The 20,045-nt window shown below is 36.9% G+C and overlaps 1 protein-coding gene across 1 annotated transcript; it reads left to right on the forward strand.

Annotated features, from left to right (window-relative positions):
* Positions 1-5: 5 nt before the first annotated feature.
* On the forward strand, positions 6-19,569 carry ANAPC4 (anaphase promoting complex subunit 4; the record flags this gene model as incomplete). The annotated part of the gene is made up of 28 exons (XM_026846945.1): positions 6-53; positions 702-807; positions 1,746-1,878; positions 3,131-3,205; positions 3,351-3,377; positions 3,478-3,522; positions 5,188-5,272; positions 5,662-5,772; positions 6,326-6,409; positions 6,657-6,743; positions 7,441-7,505; positions 7,599-7,641; positions 7,750-7,826; positions 8,273-8,373; positions 8,453-8,504; positions 8,812-8,867; positions 10,058-10,104; positions 10,999-11,055; positions 11,205-11,261; positions 11,781-11,874; positions 13,535-13,632; positions 14,127-14,188; positions 14,278-14,316; positions 14,401-14,502; positions 15,627-15,704; positions 16,441-16,611; positions 17,800-17,923; positions 18,295-19,569. Coding segments are annotated over 28 exons (2,340 nt in total), but the record flags the coding sequence as incomplete, so codon positions are not given.
* Positions 19,570-20,045: the final 476 nt, after the last annotated feature.

Here is a 20,045-nt window from a genome sequence, read left to right on the forward strand (position 1 = left end):
TGGCCTGGTCCCCCAAGAGGGACCTCATCGCCCTGGCCAACAGGGCGGGGGAGGTGAGTGCGGGGCCGGCGGGAAGGACACCGAGGGGAGAAGGCGGCCGCCGCCAGCGGGAGAGCGCTGCCTCCCGGGGAGCCGCTGGGGCGCCGCTGCCGGTGCCCCCGGCGTGATGCTCCTCAGCTTGGCCGAGCACTGTGGTGTGGCAAACCTTTCACCGAGCTTCTCGATGCGTATTGCCCCTTCCTTTTTTTACGTTCTACTTTCCAGACAGATTCACCGATGATACTTTTATCGCCTCCATCTGTGGGATTTTAAAGCGTCTGAAATTTCCTATTTAATATAAATACATTTTCAAGTTTGTTTTAGTTTATTTTGTTTGTTTTTTGTTTTTTTTTTCCTGGAACTGCTGTATGCGCTCACGCATGAAGACAGGCTGTTGTGCTTTCAGGCTGTCTGTGCTGGAGAAGCACACACAATGCCTCTGGGTAGCCCCTGTTGGTTACAGGCTTTTAGGGTCATACAAAGCCCAGCTTATTTCTCTGTGTTGCTATAAACAGTATACTGCTCTCTAAAATGACACGGAAATGAATCAACTACTGGGGGAGCTATTAAGATACGGTAAAAAAAAAGTGCTCATTGAGCTGATTTACAGTCTGGTTTTAATAGGAGAATGTGGTTTATTTTTGTCTTTAATATGTTTGTAGGTTTTACTTCATCGGCTTGCAAACTTTCAACGAGTGTGGAGTTTGCCTCCAAATGAAAATACAGGAAAAGAAGTGACTGCTCTTGCTTGGAGACCAGATGGCAAAAGTAATGTCAAGTGTATGAGGTGATAACAATGCAACAAAAATCCCATTGGGAATCAGTGAAAGTTGTGATAATGATGCTTTTATCTATAAAGGAAATTTTCAAGCAAACTGTTTGAAGGGTGGGTTAATTTTATGTAGGTTTAAACAGTGTAAATCTATTACTTTTAATAAGGCAATTGCAAAAAAAGATTTGCAAGGAGGATTTATGTCCAAAATACTGCTTTTCAAGGTATAGCAAAACTTCAAGTTCCTAACTAAGCAGAATATTCTTGTGTGAACTACAAAATGTATTGGGACAGAAGGAGGCAGTCTGATCAGGATTGACTGAAGAGCTTCGCTTGTTTATCACAGGCTGGACTTTAGAGGCTAAAATTGCTTGAATAATACACCAAAGAAGAAGAAAAATTAATTTCCCTTATCAAGAGAAACAATGTTGAAATTAGTAGCTTAATAAACCTAGGCTGGAAATCAGTTAATTTTGATTCATTAGAGATGGGAAAGTGGGAACAATCTTCCATGAGTTGTGGGTAAAAATACCTGTATTGTTTGATGATGGAGTCTGAGGAGTTTAAGAAACTTTCTTTTAAGCTAGTTGCCTGTGATTACAAGGAAGTAAGCACAGAAGCCTATGCCTGCCATATTCTTTTTATGGATGAATAAAGTAAAAAAGGGGATGCAAAAGCTGCTCGGCATGTTCACTTCAACATGGAAATAAATAATTGTGAAATCAGGCCTTTGACTTAAATTTATTACCTAAAATATGATAGGAGTTCAACCTTTTATCCTAATCAGTAGATTTCAGATGAGAATTTAGAAGGACTGTAAATAGACAAAATTCTGTCCAGTAGTAGGCTTTGAAGACACTTTTATTTTCTAATTAGTATAAAGGATGAAGTTTTTCACATTGATTATTTATAGATTTTACTCATCTTTCTCTAGTTTTGGCTTTTGGCCTTACTGATACCAGGCGGATTATTCTGTGTGATGTAGAAAAACCTGAAAGCTTGCACTCCTTCTCTGTGGACTCATCTATTACATACATGCATTGGATGGAAGTAACTGAGGAAAGCAGGTGAGTCTGAAAATCCCAAGAAGTAAATTATGGGCCATGTAGTTCCACCCTACTAATGATTTATACTTGCTACAAGCAGTCATATAAAATAATATTACATAGCTGTGGCTTTTTTTTACCACTTGGCTGACATTTTCATTTGTGTTAGAATAGATACTTCATATGCTTAATTTCAGTGTTGATCTCTTAGTCTTGTGGTTCTTTAAGTTATACACAAAAATTTCAGCGTGATCTCGAGCACTCACCTCTTGAGCTGCTTAATCTAGTGTGTTAACTTATACACCCTGTCTTCTGATCCAGTTTACTTCAATACCAATTAATTTATTCAACTAATTATAATAATGTTATTATGTTTATTATTTTGTTAGTCAGAATAAGTATTCTTTCTTCACTTGTGTTTTCAGGATCATTGACTTTGTGCTTACATCTTTCACGATGTGCCTTTACGGGGTGCCAACCCCACTGGCAATTCTGTTGTGGGTGTGCTTGCTCCAGGAGATCAGGTTGCTCTTAGTGACTGGGAACTCTGCAGCATTAGACAATTCTCAGCAGCACCTATGAGCTGGAGGACATAGTGGTCCCTATTTCGGTGGTCTTACAAAAACCTCTGATATGTACCTTATTGCAGTGCAAGACTATAATTAAGTAAAACTTTCATTTTTAAAAGGGAGGTTTAATTATTTAAAAAAAGGAACCTGACTTGGGGATTCCCTCCACCTCTAGAAAGTACTAATCTTCAAACAGGAAGAAAATAGCTGTATCTTAAATCACTGTAGAATTCTTCTCCTGATGGGGTTAGACTTACATCCTTATGGGGAATCTCATCCTTCTGGCATGTCTAAGGTGTGGTATTAAGTATTGCACTGTAGTCTTCCTCTCACTGTAATGTGTCTTTTTAGAGGGAAGGTTTTTTGAGGTATAGGTCGATTGTACTGCAGAGTTGCACAGGGTTTAAACAGAAAGCCTCAGTCAGTAACTGTATTACAAATGATGAGAAGTTTGGTGGCGAGCTACTGGGCCAGCAGATACAAACTTTATATTTTCCTTCAGTGGCAATAAAAAAATATTTTTGGACTTCTTTTATTAATTTGATAAATTATTAAGGCCCCATAAGGGATTACCCTCTGATATTTGTAACTCTAATAGATGTGACGTGTTGGGTATATGCTGTAAATTTGAAGTTAGAAAGAAATTTTCTTCCCCCCCATTTTTTACAGCTTGGGTAGTAAAGACGGTCCTACTTCTTTTTCAGTGTTCTCACTTCCTTTTACAATGCTGAGGATGAATCAAATCTCCTTTTGCCTAAATTACCAGCGCTACCGAAAAAGTAAGCATTATACTAGTAAGCTTGAGAAGATACAGCTTGTTGTTTATTGTCATTGTTTTCGTTACTAATCTTTAATGCTCTCTACAGATGTTTTGAATTATATGTGTCTGCTCATTTTTATTGAGAATAATTATTTTGTTTTCAGTTACAGTACCACTGCAAAAATTTTCAGGTAAGAAATTGTCATCTTGTATCTCTCTCTGTTTTTTTGTTTTGTTTTCTGGTATTGAGACGAGCTACATAAATCTCAATCATATGTTTTATATTTTCAGTGAAGAAAAGTCAGATGAGATTATGAAGCTTCTGGGTGATGTAAGGTAAATTCTGTATGTGGAGGGTTGTGGGGTTTTTTGGTTGGTGTTGGTTTTTTTTTTATGCTATAAAATAATGGATAAGTGAGTTTATTTTTAAGTTATTCATAATCTGTTTTTAAGGGTCCTGGAGAAAAAAATGAGGAATGTCTCTCTTTTTTCATGTATATAAAGTACAAATAATATATTAAAGACTCCATCAGTTTACACCTTTTCTCCTCAATTTAGAGGGATTATAAGGCACTTTATGAGGAGCTGCTGGTGGTGCCATATCTTAGAAGAGGATTTCTTGGGGTGCATTTAAATGCTATGTTGTATGTGTCACTTAAGCTGATCTTGGAGACATTTGTGAATGCTTGTTGTAGATGGTGGAATTCCTGTGGGTTTGCATGAGTGTGACAAAGCTGAACTTAAAATTAGCTTTGAAATCAGCTGTATTAGGGTTACTTTAAAATAAAGTAAGCATCTCTTAATAGGAGACACATAAGGAGCAACTGGAGAAAGTGTAGTTTAGCAGAGTGAGACTTTGTGAAGTGCTTGTGGTACGTTTTTGAGGAGGGTGCTTAATGTCTGTGCCTTGTTTTTCCATTGCTTTCTTTCACTGTTCCTTACAGTCCAACCACTGAGAATCATCCCTGTTACTTCAAAATTTGCATCTGAGTATCACCAGCTGTTCCTTTTTAAGACTTGATACCTCTTCTTACAGTAGGAATTCCTTGCTGGAAAGCGGTGTGGCAGCTGTCTGTGGTGTAGGAGCATTCTGGCTTCTGTGCTCCTTCATCCTTTCAATTAATCAAACCAAAAGGTTTTCAGATACTGTTTTGTTAAAAAAACTTACGTCTTGGCTTTAGTGGAAGCATTCTCCTTTAACATATATTTAGGTGTGTAACAGGCAGAAGTTGCATTTAATTTTATTGTTTTATAAGGGGACATGTAAAGCATTCACATTTTTTATGTTGGAGAGCAGTACTGCTCAGTGTAATGTTAGCAAATGTGTAGCTGAAGATGTATGGGTGTATGACCGCAAAAGCCAACCCCTGTCCAAAGTTTAATGTTTTAAATATAGGCAAAGAGGGAGAGGTCACAGAGAAGCTTTTTCCCAGGTCATTGTAGCAAGTTGAGTTTCATAAATGAGCAAAACACAGACCCTATTCTTTGAACTGTTTTTTTTTTGATGCTGTTGTTACTTGTGGCTGTTCTTTGCATCTATTTCAGATCTTTTTTGCCTTTGAGGTTTTGCTGAGGAGTGTTACTGAGTGACTGTGACAGAGTTACTCTGCACCTAGTTAGGATAAACTCAGAGGAATACAGAAGTAGTTTTGTAAGACTGCTGTGCAGCCTATATGGGGAGGTGGGCTGTTGCTAGAAACTTAGGTTTTTCTTCTGGAAGATTTAAAGTTAGTGAAGAAGGACTTCTGTGCCTAAATTGTGTTTTCTTCCCCTGTTCTCTCAGTTAATTTAGTAATTGATACTCTCTCTGCAAATGTTAGAGGGAGGTTTTATCAGTGAAATCCAAGCTAATATTTTGTTTTTAAATTTCTTGGATTGTAGACACGTTCAGTGTTTCATTTTGTTCAGTGATCCTTCAGAGGATCTTTAGTAAAGGGATGGAATCTAAGTATTAAGAATTTGTTTCAGTATGCTCATCAATATGTTCTTCTATTTTTGTAGGCTTAATGCTCTAGTCCTTGGTGGCAGCTCAGGATTTATTGAGATTTATGCTTATGGAATGTTCAAGATTGCTACAGTAACTGGGGTGCGTTCTATTTCTTAATGTATTTTCTCTTCATATTATACCAAACTACAAATGAATGAAAAAAGTATATAGGTGTGCTTACACGTAAGTGGAATGGGGTTGATGAGTTTTAAAGAAAGGAATAGTTGTTTCTCTTGTTTGGGTTGTATGGTTATTGTTGTAAAGACATTCTAACTGGTGATTTTTAACATCTTGTTTCAAATGAGACAAAGTTCAGCATGAATCCACATTAAAAAGAGTGCTTTTGTTCCTGAACAGTAGCTGAAAATTCCACTTTGTTTTTACTTGTTGTTGACTGCAACTTTCATTGTATGTGAACATATTAGAGCAGTAAATACATCTTAGAGGAAATGAAGTATTTAATTAACTTTTAAACTGGAATCCTTCAGGTGGCAGGTTCTTGTCGTGGACTATGTTTGTCTAGTGATTTGAAGTCACTGTCAGTTATTACAGAGATACAAGACTCTTCGGACAGAGAAGCAGAGATAACATATTTTCAGGCAAGTAAAGTAACTTTTAAATGTTCTTAAATTTAAAAAATCATTTTTACTTTTAACTTTCTGGTAGCTTTGTTCTTTCCCATTATTTGCAGAAAAATCACAAACTACTATTTCCAGCCTTTCTGAAATTCACCCCTATTTAGCTCTTGGATTTATCATGCTAACATGCAGTTTCACTGATGAGACTCATCTGAGGCATTCTTTTAAAATATTACTTTAAACATAACATTCATTTATTCAATACAGTTATTCAGATTTTCTTCATTCTGCACACAGAATTGCATAGCTGCAATACTGTTGATTATCCAGTCTATCAGAACAGTCATCCTTAAAAATATTACTGTTAGAACTCCAAAATGAGGAATGTTATCAGGAGTTTCTATAGATCTGTCAAAAATATTTATTGCCCCTTTGCATTCAATGTATTTCCCTCTTAAAATCAACTTTAAGAGTTGATGACACTTTTTCTGTGGGTTGGGTTCTCCCAACCTGTCTTTTCGTTTCTGTAAAAGATAAATCGTCTGTTAACTGTTGCTTGTTTCATTTGTTATAGCTGGACACTAGTCTATTATCAAGTTACTTACCTGAGGTAACTCGAATGGCCCGGAAGTTTACTCACATTTCAACTCTGTTACAGGTACAGTTGTGTTACTATATCCTTCTAATGTCACAGTTACTACAGGCTTTGATATTCTTAATGCAAGTAAAATGTTTTCTAGCTTAATGTGGTTTTAAGTAAATGTAGAGCTCTAACTTGGAATTTGATAATAAATTTTATATAGTATCTACAGTATATCTTCCCTTTGTATTGTAACATCCAGTCGTTGCATGTGTTTTGAAGTGGGGAAAAGGGTATAATGCTAATGTCTGTATCTGTCTTGCAGTATATAAAGCTGTCATTGACGTGCATGTGTGAAGCATGGGAAGAAATACTGATGCAGATGGATTCACGACTAACAAAGTTTGTACAGGTACTGTAGTATTAACCATTCTTTTGGAAAAACATTTTTTGCTGTATTTCTGCTGTTCATGTTAACATACTGCATATCTTAATGTTGTTTAAGCATAATGCCTCCAGGTAACTATCTCTAAGTTCAGAGGCAACCTGGAAGCTATTGTGTGTCAGGCACTCTGATGCTGAAGCTGTCTGAGTACAATCAAGCACAATTGTATTATGCTGCTTCTTTATTTATTCTAAGTTATTCAACAGTGATAGTTTTCAGCTTCAACAGCTTTTGATCAGTTACTTTGTATTTAAGGTCATGCTCTTTGTACTTTAGTCTGATAAACTTAATACTGTAAATGTTAAATAACAGCCCACCAGCACTTACAGCCTAGTTCAATAGAGCGTGTATAACAGCCATGATTAAGATGCTCTTGGATTTGCTTAGATTTTTGTGTTCATTGACCATTTCTAGAAGTTAACTGAACCACATTTTTTTTTTAAATAGGTTCTTGGTGATGGCAAATTGCTTAGAACTTTTACTGGGTAATACATTTGAAAATAACTTAAAATACTAGAAAATTTCCAGTGGTCAGTAGTCTGATTTCATCATTCAAGGATATGGGTGGGTTTTCTGATGTCCATTAATTGAAGTGTTTGTGAGATTACTTGGTAGTCTGGATTTAATCTCTTCTCCAATCTATTTCAATCATTTTGACTGACAGGAAAAGAATACAACCACTTCTGTTCAGGATGAGTTTATGCAGCTGTTGTTATGGGGCAAAGCAAGGTAGTTACTGTTGTTTTATCTGAGTATGCATTTGCATTTGATACTGAAATATAAAGTGAACACATATTTGGTTCTCTCCCTCACCCTCTTCAGTCTGGAACTTCAGGCGTTACTAATGAATCAACTGACAGTAAAGGTATGTTAATATTTTTTTTAGTATATTAAAATAGTTTCATTATCTTTTAATCACTGTTCTGTTAAGTTAGCAGAACATTATTATATGCTTGTATTTCTTTTTTAACAGGGTTTAAAAAAACTTGGTCAGTCCATAGAGTCTTCCTATTCCAGTATACAAAAGTTGGTCATAAGTCATTTGCAGAGGTAAGTCATAGAGTGTCCAATGAATTATAGATGAAATTGCATGTTAATATGCTTTTCTAAAATACAATATGCTCTATTGATGGTTCTTTGTATGTAGGTGTGCCAGTGCAGAGACCATGATCTTGGCAAAACATACTATTTTAATTCTGGGTAATGGAGGACTGTTGAAGTATTTAGAACAGTCTCCATGACACATCGCCTGTATATCACTGCCTGGTGTGTTTATAGGATAAATGCAAAATACTCACACCAGCTTAGCGTGGTTAAAATCCTGAGGACAATACTTGCTTTTCTGTGAAGTAATACTGATAAGAATCTCTTATGTGCCAGACTACCTTATAAAGCTCTCCACTTTGCACATTTAAATGATGAAAACTGCATGCAGTGAAGCAGTGGCTTTCCAAAGGGTGACTAGAAGATTATACTACTATGCTCTGCCTTTCTAGTGGTTCTGAGGCACTGCTATACCACTTGAGTGAATTGAAAGGAATGGCTTTATGGAAACAAAAGTATGAATCTCTGGGATTAGACGCATCTGGAATTGAAGGTACGGTAGTGTGCGCGCTCCTTACCCATTCTAATTTCACTTTTGAAAGCTTAATAATAACGGTTAGCTCTTTTTGCAGAGGCTATTACTGCTGTTGGTTCTTTCATCCTGAAAGCAAATGAGCTGCTTCAGTAAGTATAAAGTCTGGATAGTTAACAAACATTCCTGTTGAGCCTTTTATCTGAGGGGGAGCATGTGACTGGGAATAGGAGAGGTTGGGAGGGCAAGACTCCTCTGGTGGTAATGTGCCTTTATCTTGCCTCACTGCATCTCATAGACTCATACACCAACAATAGTCTTAACTTGGAAGGTTGCATGGGGTGTTTTTTTAAAAAATTGATAATGCTTGCAGGCCTTTCTGTAGTAAAGATGGGACTTAATCCTGGAGCAGCTTGTGACCTTTAGATCTAGTAATTTCTTTTCTTGTTTCTTGCTCAGAGTTATCGACAGTAGTATGAAAAACTTCAAAGCATTTTTTCGATGGCTGTATGTTGGTAAGCTTGATAATATAGTAAGCATCCAGTATCTGTTAAATACTGTAAGCATTGAAATGTTGGCAAGTAATTTAAGCCAGTCTTAGTTATAAACAACTATTTCTATCATAGAAAATTTCTGGACATATGAAAGGTTACAGTTGATGAGACAAGAATAATTATAATATTAAACGGATCATAAACTTGATAGTTCTCAATTAAATTTAGTGTGTATGCAGTGGGTATTGCATATACTTTTCCTGTAATGTTACTCCAAACTGTTGTCTGCTTCATGAGCAATTTGCTGGTCTTGACTTGAAGAAATTAAAGGACTTTCTTTAGTTTACACCAAATTCTAAGTATAGTCTTAACTCTCAGTTACTCTGTCACTTGCTGTTTTCTCCTATGGAGACCTAGTTAGCTGTAAGGTTGTGATGTAAACAGTTTCTGAATGTCCAGATGCACTTAATAGCTACCTCTAGTTGTAGCTGTGTAGCTGCAGTTAAAATGTTAGAAGGAAGTGCTAAACGCTGTATTTTAGCCTGCTTGTTTTTATAAAGTGGTTAGGAATAGGTTTATAATTTTTAACCAATCTTTTTAGAACTACTTTATGAAAAAATAAGTAGTCTTACCAGATGCTGTAAAAGCACCAGAAATCCAGTGTTAGCACTTACTAACAGGAATATAGTAATTTTAAAAATTGCAGAAAGCGGAGCTATCAGAATTCCCTAGTATAATGTTAGAACTTTGGTTATTTAGATGTTCACTATGTTTGCTTGTGTTGAAACTAAACAGAGAATTGTTTATCTGAGCCTCACTGATTTTAAAACTACTCTGTGCAATTCCCTTAAAACACATGATTCTGGACATGACAGTATCCATGTATTTTATATATATCCATTTACTACTCTATGTACATGAATAATATATGAACCCTTTTTATAATAACCTTACCTCAGTCTTGTACAGGCCACAGCGCAGTTGGAAAAGATTAAAGATAAAAATTATTCAAGATTTGTATTGTAAGGTAGCGGGGCAAGTGAGGCTTAATTTTAATCTCAATTTGTGATTCTTCATTCCAGGCTTTTTTGCTTCTGACAAATTAATCTTTCCTATTTTATCAGCAGTGTCTTATTACATTGCTATGGAAAATTAAGAATATTAGGAGAACTATTAATATTAATGCAATAAGAATATAATTTTTCCCTCAGCCATGTTGAGGATGTCAGAAGATCATGTGCTTCCAGAGCTGAACAAGGTAGTAGTAACATTTCTTAGTAAATGGTGGTATACTCTGTGTTCTGCTTGATGTGACCATGAGATTAAAGGTTTATTTTTGTTCTAGAACTTAAAGGATAATGCCTGTGTCATTTTTTGAGAGAGTTTATGCCTGCAGAGTCTCACTAATATGCTGTCTCATGAATTACTTTTTCTTTATTAATAACTACTCTTTTTAGTACATTATATGTGAGTGCAAGACCTCTGTTTATAGCAGCTCTTTACATGCTCTAAATGACTACGTTAACCAGAATGGGATTTTAACATCTTTACCAATGCCTTGGTAGAGGAGAGGGAATACACCTGCATCAGATTTGCAGACACCATCACACTGGGTGAACTAGTTAATATGCTCAAGGACAGAGTTGCCTTCCAGAGGGAAATAGAAATAGAATGGATAGATAAGGATCTCCTGAAGCTCAACAAGGGCACAAAAGGTTCTGTCTTGGGGAAGAGTAACCCCCTGCAGTTGCACAGCAGGGCCGCAACTGGCTGGGGAGCAGCTGTGCCGAGATGGGCTTGGGGATGTTGGTGGATGCAAGTTAGGCATGAACCAGCAGTGTGCCCTGGCAGCAAAGGCGGCCAAGAGTGCCCAGGGCTGTACTAACAGGAGCATGGCCAGGAGGTCAAGGGACACCATTACCTTCCTTATTTAGCACTCATCAGATTGCATCTAGAATACTTTCTCCAGTTCAGGGCCCTCGTATACAAGACAGACATGAATAAACTGGAGTGAGTTCAGCAAAGGGCTCCCAAGCAGGTTGGAGGGCTGGAGCGCTTGCCCTGCGCTTGTTCAGCCTACAGAGCATGTGTTCTGTGATCACTGAAATGTATTTCTTATCCTTTGCGTTTCTCACCATTTTTTTCCTTTTAGATGACTCAAAAAGATATCACGTTTGTTGCCGATTTTCTTACTGAACACTTCAATGAGGTAAGTTATATTGGTTTGCCAAGTACAGCATCTGACTGTGTATCAACTGCCAAGCATTGAATCTGAAAAAGCTTGAAAAATAATTCAATTATCTTTTTGTACCATACTTCTAATTAACTTTTGGTGTTTTGTTTGCATTACTTTTTCAGGCACCAGAACTTTACAACCGTAAAGGAAAATACTTCAATGTGGAGAGAGTTGGCCAGGTAAAGAGCTAGGGAATAAATGGGAGAACCCTTAGATGAAGAAGCTTTTAAAAGCTCTTCCCACTTTTCTTCTCTGTCCCTTTTGCTTTGTGTTGTACATTTCAGTAATGGTAAAGGAGAATATTTTAATTATTTTCCCCTATTACTAGGAAAAGGAGTGTTTAAAAACATAGTTTTACCTTACACTTGCTATATTTTAAGGAAAAAGTTGAAACTTCTTCACAGCCAGCATTAGTAATGTAAAACTGAAACGTGTTGTCTTTATGCCATTAATCATTGGAATTCAGAGCGTATGTGCTCAAATTTGATTTAAAATTCAGTTTCTTATGGAAATGTCACTACCATCTTAGACAATAGTTCATTTTTTCTTACTGTTTCTAGAAGGGGTTGAATTAGTTTTAAGACTAGCGCATGTTAAATTAAGAAATGTTTTAATAGACTCTTGAGGGGCAATGTTGGAGGTGAATTCTTACGTCCCGTATTAAAATGCAGTCTCACAAATGTCTGTTTCTCTTCTAGTACTTGAAAGATGAAGATGATGACCTTGTATCGCCGCCTAATACAGAGGGAAACCAGTGGTTTAACTTTCTTAAAAATAGTACTCATCTTAAAGGTAACATCTGCTTTAGTAAAAAGTGAATGAAGGATGTATGTAGTATGTAACAAACGTAGAAGAGTAATCTGGTTTTTCATCCTCACAAGTTATTTCTGTAGTGTTAATCATGGGTCTTCATTGGAGTAGAATAAAATAAACAGACCTTGTTATTTTTCTGTACAGTTTTAATGTAGCTGCTTACCCAGTCAATTACCATTTTGGGGTATTAGGAGTTTCCTACCTTTTATGTACCCATCTCAGAAACGTTGGCTTGCAAGGAATCCCAGGAGATGTCTGTTTTAGGAGACCTTAATTCCAGTTCAAGGAAGTAGTAATTACGCTTAGGTCATACCTGGGGCAAGTGTCCTAACTTGTTCTCTTTCACTGGAGCCTGAGATTATTTTATTAATTAGTGGTGAAAAAGAAGTAAGAGACTATAACAAATTGATGGTGAAGATTATTATTGTTTAACTTTAGAAATCATAGACTGTAAAAATTGTACAGCATAAGCTGTCTTGTAATAGAATTTGCTATAGCTGTCTTTTTCTACCTATTCAATAAAAAGCGGCAAAGTGGTAGCATTTTCATTTGGAAAAGTAGTATTTGGAAAATGTGTTCTTAGACATACTTTGAAAATATTTTTGATACTTTAAATGTGTAGGCTACTTGACTGGTCTTTTCTATTATTACCCAAGATCCATGATTGTGGAGATGGTTTGTAAGTGTTTTTGTTGGTATTAATTTGGCAAGTACTGAGATGTTTATAGGATTATAGCACAAGTAATGCTGCTGTCATTAATGCTTTCTAGCCTTCTTTGGTGTTTTACATTGCTTTGTTGATTGATGTAATTTTATCATTTTTCCAGGTAAAAATTGGAAAAGAAACAGGTTATGTACTTAAAATAAGTAGTGAGAAAGCTAAATGTCTTCTTACAAAGTAGTTCATAAGAAAAAGCATTCCTTCTGAAGCCAAATCATAGCCACTAAAATATGGAAACTGTTTGCTTAAACAAGATATTTTATGACAACTGTGTTTCTAGCTCTTGGCTAAACGCACTTCCGTCTTTGCAGTTTTGAATGGGTTGTGAAGAAGAGCTGAAAGGGCAGGCAGGCCTCTGTTTCTCATTCATTTACTTGTTTCATATTGTAATACAGTTAGTTACCTGAGTTAAAATTTGTAATCAGGGAATAGTTTAGGCAGTCACCTAATCCAACCAAGCAGGGCTAGTTTTGAAGCTAAGATGTGTTGCTCAGGCTTTATCCAGTCAAGTCCTCTGTCTTCTGCAAGGATAGAAACCCTGCAGCTTCTCTGGACATCCTGTTCCAGTGACTAACCAGTCCTTGTGAAAACTTCTTTCCTCATACCTGATTGGGATTTCCCTTGCTGAAGTTTAGGACTGTTACATTACCTCATTTCCCTGTGTGCAGCTTTGAAATGTCTTCTGTAACTTTTCCTTTAGACAGCTGGAGACCAATGGGTTCCTGCTTGTTAGCCCTTACTTCTCTAGGCTGAACAAACCCAGCCCTCTCAATTCCTTCATGTAAATCATATGCTCTAGCCCTGTGACCATCCTATTGACCTTCCACTGGACTCATTCCAATTTGTCACTTTAATAACTATAGTATACTTTTATATAGATATAAGCATTTTTTTAAATGAACTTTTATCTCTTTATAGAAAGTCCACTTCTGTTTCCCTACTATCCTGAGAAATCACTGCATTTTGTTAAAAGGCAAATGGAAGGGGTCATTGATCAGTGTTTACAAAAGCCAGCGGTAAGTTCAATTTATATAACTTTCTTCTAGGGTTAGCAGTCAACTGAAGATAGTAGTCATGCTCAGTAAGGCCTGTAGGTTTAATCTTTGCCTTTGAGTGCCTACAACTTAGGTGGTACCATGTAGCTCAGCTTCACCACTGCCAGGATGTCGCAAACCTTTGACTAGGGAGAGTGTAATGGGGGATTTTTGTTTCATGTCTTCTGTTCTCACATTAGGATCTATTTTTAATGTGAGTTAGCTTGGTGTATGTGCTATGTGCTCCATAACTGTGTTGGCAGTGTTAGTCTATATATCATGAAGAAACACGAAGCAAGCATATCAGGTGACAGTGGTGTTTGCATTGGGGATGTTTATTCCAGCATAAATATTGGTGGATTGTTCTTTCAGATGTACTCAAGTGTTGTTGGTTAGTTGTAGGTTTTTGTCTTAAAACTGTCTAGGATTAGGAATAACTGCCTGCATTTTTTTGCCTATTTCATTATATTTGTTAGGATGTGATTGGAAAGTCAGTGCATCAAGCAGTCTGCATGACTCTTTACAAAACTTCTCAAAGGTATTTCTTTACCTAAACTTTATTCCTAAAGCTCAGTTGTACAAAATTCCACTAGCATTTTATAAACTGGTTTGTTTTTTTCTTTTCAGTGAAGACTCCACACCTCAATTATTTAAACTACCATTTTTGTAAGTATGCTATTCCTTGTTCTATGTCATGTACCAGTTACTAAAACTTGATCTAAATTTTCATTTCCTCCCCCCACATTACAGGTGGAATGACAAAACATCCAATATACATTATGTTCTCTTCACCATATTAGAAAATTCGATTTCTAAAATACACATTTTGAGGAGACATACTGATACTTCCAGGTAAGACAAAAAGAGGGAAAAATGGTTTGTGATCTTGGGCACGTGCGTACAGAGACAATTACAGTGTTAATCTCTTTGTAAAAAGAAGGAATGAGCAGCATGAATACAATCTTTCTTGGATACTGGAGAAAATAGGGAGGATATTTGGAAATGCAGTAGGAAACTGCAGCAGGAGTTTGTGTTATATTAGACTCAGAAAATCTAGTCACAAGACCCAAGATGGTTTTAGGCTTAGGAAGAAAATCAGGCTCCCTTAGTTTTGCTTCCCACAGAATTAATTGCTTGTGCAAACTTGTGAAAAATGACAGGGAATCATGCTGTCTTACTGTAAATATTCTTTGATTAAACCCCATGCAGCCTCTTAATTTAATACTCTAAGAAAAAATGGGAGGTGGATTCATAGGTGTAACAAACAGAATACATCTCTTTGAGGTGTAATTTTGTGTACCTTCAGAAGTTTGTGTCCAAGATGCAGTTTATCACTGCTTAGTTGTGATGATACAACTGTTTAAGATACATTCTGTCAGTGAGATGACTGGAAATGACCTGGGTTTAGAAAACAACAAAAAATACTCCTTTCTGTAAAACACTGATTTTCATAATCTGTGTCATTTAATTTGAGGGAATAATGAACTGTGATGGGGTGGGAATTTTTAAAGCAGTTTTACTGCTGAATGTATTTACACATTTCATTTACACATGATGAAACTATCTTTTGTGTTTCCAGTTGAGAGCTGCTGATAACAAAATTACAGCCTTGTAGTGTAGTTTCTATCCTATTTTGTCCCTCATTGATATCTAAAACAGTCTAAACTTGTTTTCTGTAGATTTGAGTAACAAGTAACCTAACAGACCTGAGACTGGGGTAATTGAGCCAAGAGTTCAGCAAAGAACTGTATCTCACAAGCCAAATGCAGTTTCCCATTTGACTGCTAGTCACATTTTGCTGAGGGGCGGAAGAGATCAAAAGGTTCCCATCCACCAGTTATATAATTTGGGAATATAGCCATGTATTGTGCGAAGCTTAGACAGACTTACACCATCTCTTACCACAGTTTCCATGAGAGATTCTGAATTCCCTATGAGTGGAATTATCACTGAGATAATGAACACTGTTCTTCTAGGTCAGTCAGTAATGGAATTCTTGCAGTAGAGTTTGGAAACTTCTTGAACAACAGTGTAAATGAGAGCTCAGACTCCAGGTCAGTATATTTGTTTTTTCTTCCAGAACTGCAGATTGCTAAATTGAAGAGCATGTTTTCTAGTGTGTATTTTACATTAACCTTGGGCATTGTAGTTTGTTTGGCTTTTATCTTACAAGTCACTACTTCAGATACCAGACCAGCTTACAGTCCCTGGGTGAGTCAGGCTGTAAGAAATAACACAAGTGCATGAAGCTGCAGGATTGTGAGAGTCTTATTTTGCACTTAAAGTCAAATAAATTTTAGGGTTTTTTAGTTGAAAACTAGAGCTTTAGCACATGTGCAAGAAACAAAGCTAGCTGGAAACAGCTCTTGCTTACATCTGTGAAGTTCTTTAAGGTGGAGTGAAACTTGATATACCTGAATAAAGGCATTTTAGAAGGCGTGGCAGTCTAAGCTCATCCTTTCAATGTAGAAAGGTCAGATGTGATTGTCCCCAGTACCTCAGTTGTGTTTCTAAATCTTTGATGTTTGTGTTTATTGTTTCTTACATTTCTCCTGAAATGGTTAAAAATAAGATTGTTAGTTAATTAGTGTTTTGTTTTTTTTTTTCCTTCAGAATCCTTGATCATGATACAGGAGCCTGCCATGGTTATGGCTGTCTTTCAGTGTCTTTGCTGCATAACTGACCTTTTTTATTCTTTACAGTGAAGGCCACTGTTAACTACTGAATATTTTAACTTGAATGCTGTGTTCACTTATATTTCCTGATGCTTTTTAAATTATTTTCCTATAGATCCTACAGTTGTTTAGATGCACACTTCTATGATGATGAAACTGTAACTGTAGTTCTGAAGGAGAGTGTGGAGCAAGAGGGGAAGGAGAGAGTCTTGGCTCAGCTGCCTTTATCTTCAGTATACACAGATGAGGAGCAAGATAGAGAATTCATCTGGGATTCTACTAAAAGGTACTGAAAAACTTTGAGCACATCTGAAAATGCAGAACTGAAAAGCAGATTAAGCAGATATTCTAACTGTGTGCAATTACTTATGCTTTGTGTGTGTGTAAACATTTTAAACACAAAAACTCTTGTGCCAGGGAGAGTGGAGTGGGGAGATGGAAGCTTCTTAAACCGTTTTGTGGGTTGGATTGGGGTTGGTTTTGCTTTTTTGAGACTGATTAGTACCTGTGTACATGGCTTTCTTGAAATGGGAGGACCAATTGAAGATGCCCTGTAGAAGCAGAAATCTTTTCTTTAGAGGATGCTAACTTTGCTGGTCGGGATACTTGAAGTTAGGATGTTTTCAGCATATTTGCTCATATACCTCTGCCTTGTAATAAGGATACACAGATATTTCTTCATCTTTCCCCTGGTAGTCACACTTACAACTATTGTCAACTTAACCTTGAAACATCAGAATTGGTGCCTCTGTGTTAGCATAGGGAGAGGAAATCATCTGAGGGAATTCCACACACACACATAAAGGCTAGTGTAGTTCAAGCGGTGAATCCAATCTTTTAGTTGTGCCTCGCTTGCTTTTTCTTTTTCCTCCCTATGTGTCTCTGGTGGATTGCTTAAGATACATTTTTACCTCAAAATAAAGAGCCATATTGAACTGTAATCTTTTTCTTTTTTGCCACAAATAAATTGTCTGTTGAAGAATGAAAAAAAAATATTAAATGCAAGTTCAAACTAATCCTGGCCACTGTAATAGTCAGTCAGGGAGTTCCTTTATGCAGTCCCTATGAATGGAGGTGAACTGGAGTGTTACATCTTTGGAAGGTCATGGAGGCCAGACTTCCATGTTTGGAGGCATCGCCTCCAGGATTTTGTTCAGAAACTCCTCTTCTTTTAGAGGAGAGGTCTGAAGGAAGACCATCCTCATCCTCCTGTTGTAGCTGTTATACTTGTGGGGAGATGAGACTTTACAACTCCCTGCTCACCTTTTAACCTCAGTTGAAACATGCTGTGCCTCCGCAGTTGGATCCCTTGCTTTAGAGTATCTGTAGCAGCATTACAATGGTTTCAAATGCTTATCTGCTTGTTGCATACAATATAATAAAACTTAGACATAAAAAAATGGGCTAGGGTTTTTTTTTAGTACTGGAATTTTCTTATGTACTAGCTTTGTGCTTTTCTCCTTGCTGTGTGCAGGCTGGATGAGCAAAGTGGTGAGATACCCACACGTACTGTCTTCTTGGAGAATCAGTGGAGAGTGCTGGAGAATATGAAAGCTCAGTATGTTTCTGTAAATGGCATTAGAAAAGTTTCCTGTGTGGTAAGTACAGTATCTGTGAGCAAGCCTGTAAACTATTAAACCATATGCTATGACTGGAGAGAGTGATAACCTGTTTCTGATAATTTAGTGAGATTTATCAAAACTTTTTTTTGGATGAATAGATTATTCTCTCATAATCTGTCATAAGTGTCTCAGAGTACAGTCATACCTCTCACAACATGGATAAACTTTAACAGAAGTTAATAGATCTACTTTATTTTTCAGTCTACAGAGCAATAAAGAAGTTGCTAATTTCCTTGACTCCTCCATTTCAAAGATAAAGGCTATTTTTAAAGCTTTTGGCTAACATTTAAAATTGTATTGGTGCTTTTATTTATTTATTAACAGAAACTTCTTAAATGTCTCTGTAGCTAAGTTCAAACCTCCGTCACGTAAGGGTGTTTGAGATGGATGTAGAGGATGATGGGGAAGTTGAGGAAGAAGAGGAAGAAGAAACAACTCAGATTGCAGCTGGGGAACCTGATGAGCTAAATCAGTCTGCAGATAACCAGGACAATGTGTGTGGTGCATCTGTTGAAGAACTACCTGATGAAACTGAAGAACAGGAATCAAGTCTGGATCCTTGACATAGGCTTTTGTACTGGTAAAGGGACAAGACTAATCTAACTTCAGGCTGCTGAGATGGTGTATCCTGTACCTACTCAAGCAGCCGTAGTAGGATGTTGTGCATTAGAACTCAGTTTTGCTTCTCCGCTAAGACTGTATGTGTTCTAGAGTACGTTTATTTGACCCATTTTTTGTCTGGCACGTGGTCCGATATGAACTAAATTTCCTTGAGAGCTTTTCCAGTTGCAGTTTTTTATAGGTGAGGAGGAAAAGAAATACCAACTGATGCGTTTGTAGTTAACCTTTTCAGTTCTGGATACTGTTAAGATAAAATGAACTTGTATGTGAAAACAACAAAACTCAGGACTGAATTTTTTTTTTCTTCTTGGACTTCATGTTCTAGTAATGGGTACAGAAGCTTCCTGTAGAGCTGAATTCTAAGAGTCTGGCCAACAGCAAGCTTGCGGATCAGCATAAGACTAGTTAAACAACAACATTTAGCAATGGTTACTTAAATATATGCTTTTAAAAACTCTTTTGATAACATCTGTCCTCAGTAACACAGTATTTCAATCTGTGTAGTTCATCAGTCCTTGGTGCAACATTTGTGTGTGTGTGTGTGTGTGTGTGTGTGTGTGTGTGTTTTGTCAAATGTTTGCATGTTTCAGCCTGAATAGTTTTTGTGAGATTGTTTCTGAAAGTTTGTCTTTTCTGTCTGGTATTTTTGTAATGAAAAGTTACAGCAGAGAGTATATTTTTTTATTCTGATGTGGCATTGTATGTTGTGCATAGGCTTCAGTATAATCGTATTCCTTGCTAACTTATATATTTCTGTAGGAATGACATAGTGCTAAGCAGTAGAAACTAGAAACTGTTCAGAAATCTAAAATGTTTTCTTCTTCTCTACTACTTGTTAGAGTCTTAACTGAATTAAAACTCAGCTCTTTGAATGAACAGTGCTGCTAAATGCTTGATCTTCCTTCAGAACAGCGAGTGTACCTTGTGTTTGTGAAGAGGACCAGGCCACATGCATGTGCTCCATTCTGTAATTAAAAAATAAATAAATCTTCTGAAGTTGCTGTTTGACATTGCAAAAATCAAATACTAGACTTACTCTCTTTATCTTGTTTTTTAAGTAACTGTTTTTTAAAGTGGACTTTTGAAGGTTTTGGGCTGTTTGGGGGAGACCCTTGTAAACAAAGCTGTTCAGTTTTGAGAGTGTTCAGTGCACCTGCCTTACCAACCTCCTTGACAGCTGCTTACTGTTCATCATTCTCATCTGACAGATGCTTATGGTTTGAAGGCACAGTGAAGCTGTAGGACAGGTGGGGCAGAAATGTCTGTTCAGAAGTGCCGTGGATTTTCTTTATAGAGCAGTTACTCTTGATGAGAAATTGCTGTTACAACAGAACTCACTAAGCTTAAGCCTGGGCCTTTTCTTCCAGGAAGCTTTTGCTTCTGATTAACAACTGTCACACTAGAGTGCTTGGAAACAATTGTTTTGCTGTGCTTTCTGCTAAGTAGTTTTAGTCCATGGGCATATTGAAATGTGATC

The sequence above is a fragment of the Athene cunicularia genome, assembly GCF_003259725.1.
Source record: "Athene cunicularia isolate RWA chromosome 4 unlocalized genomic scaffold, athCun1 chr4_part1, whole genome shotgun sequence".
In the NCBI taxonomy this organism is placed as follows: Eukaryota; Metazoa; Chordata; class Aves; order Strigiformes; family Strigidae; genus Athene; species Athene cunicularia.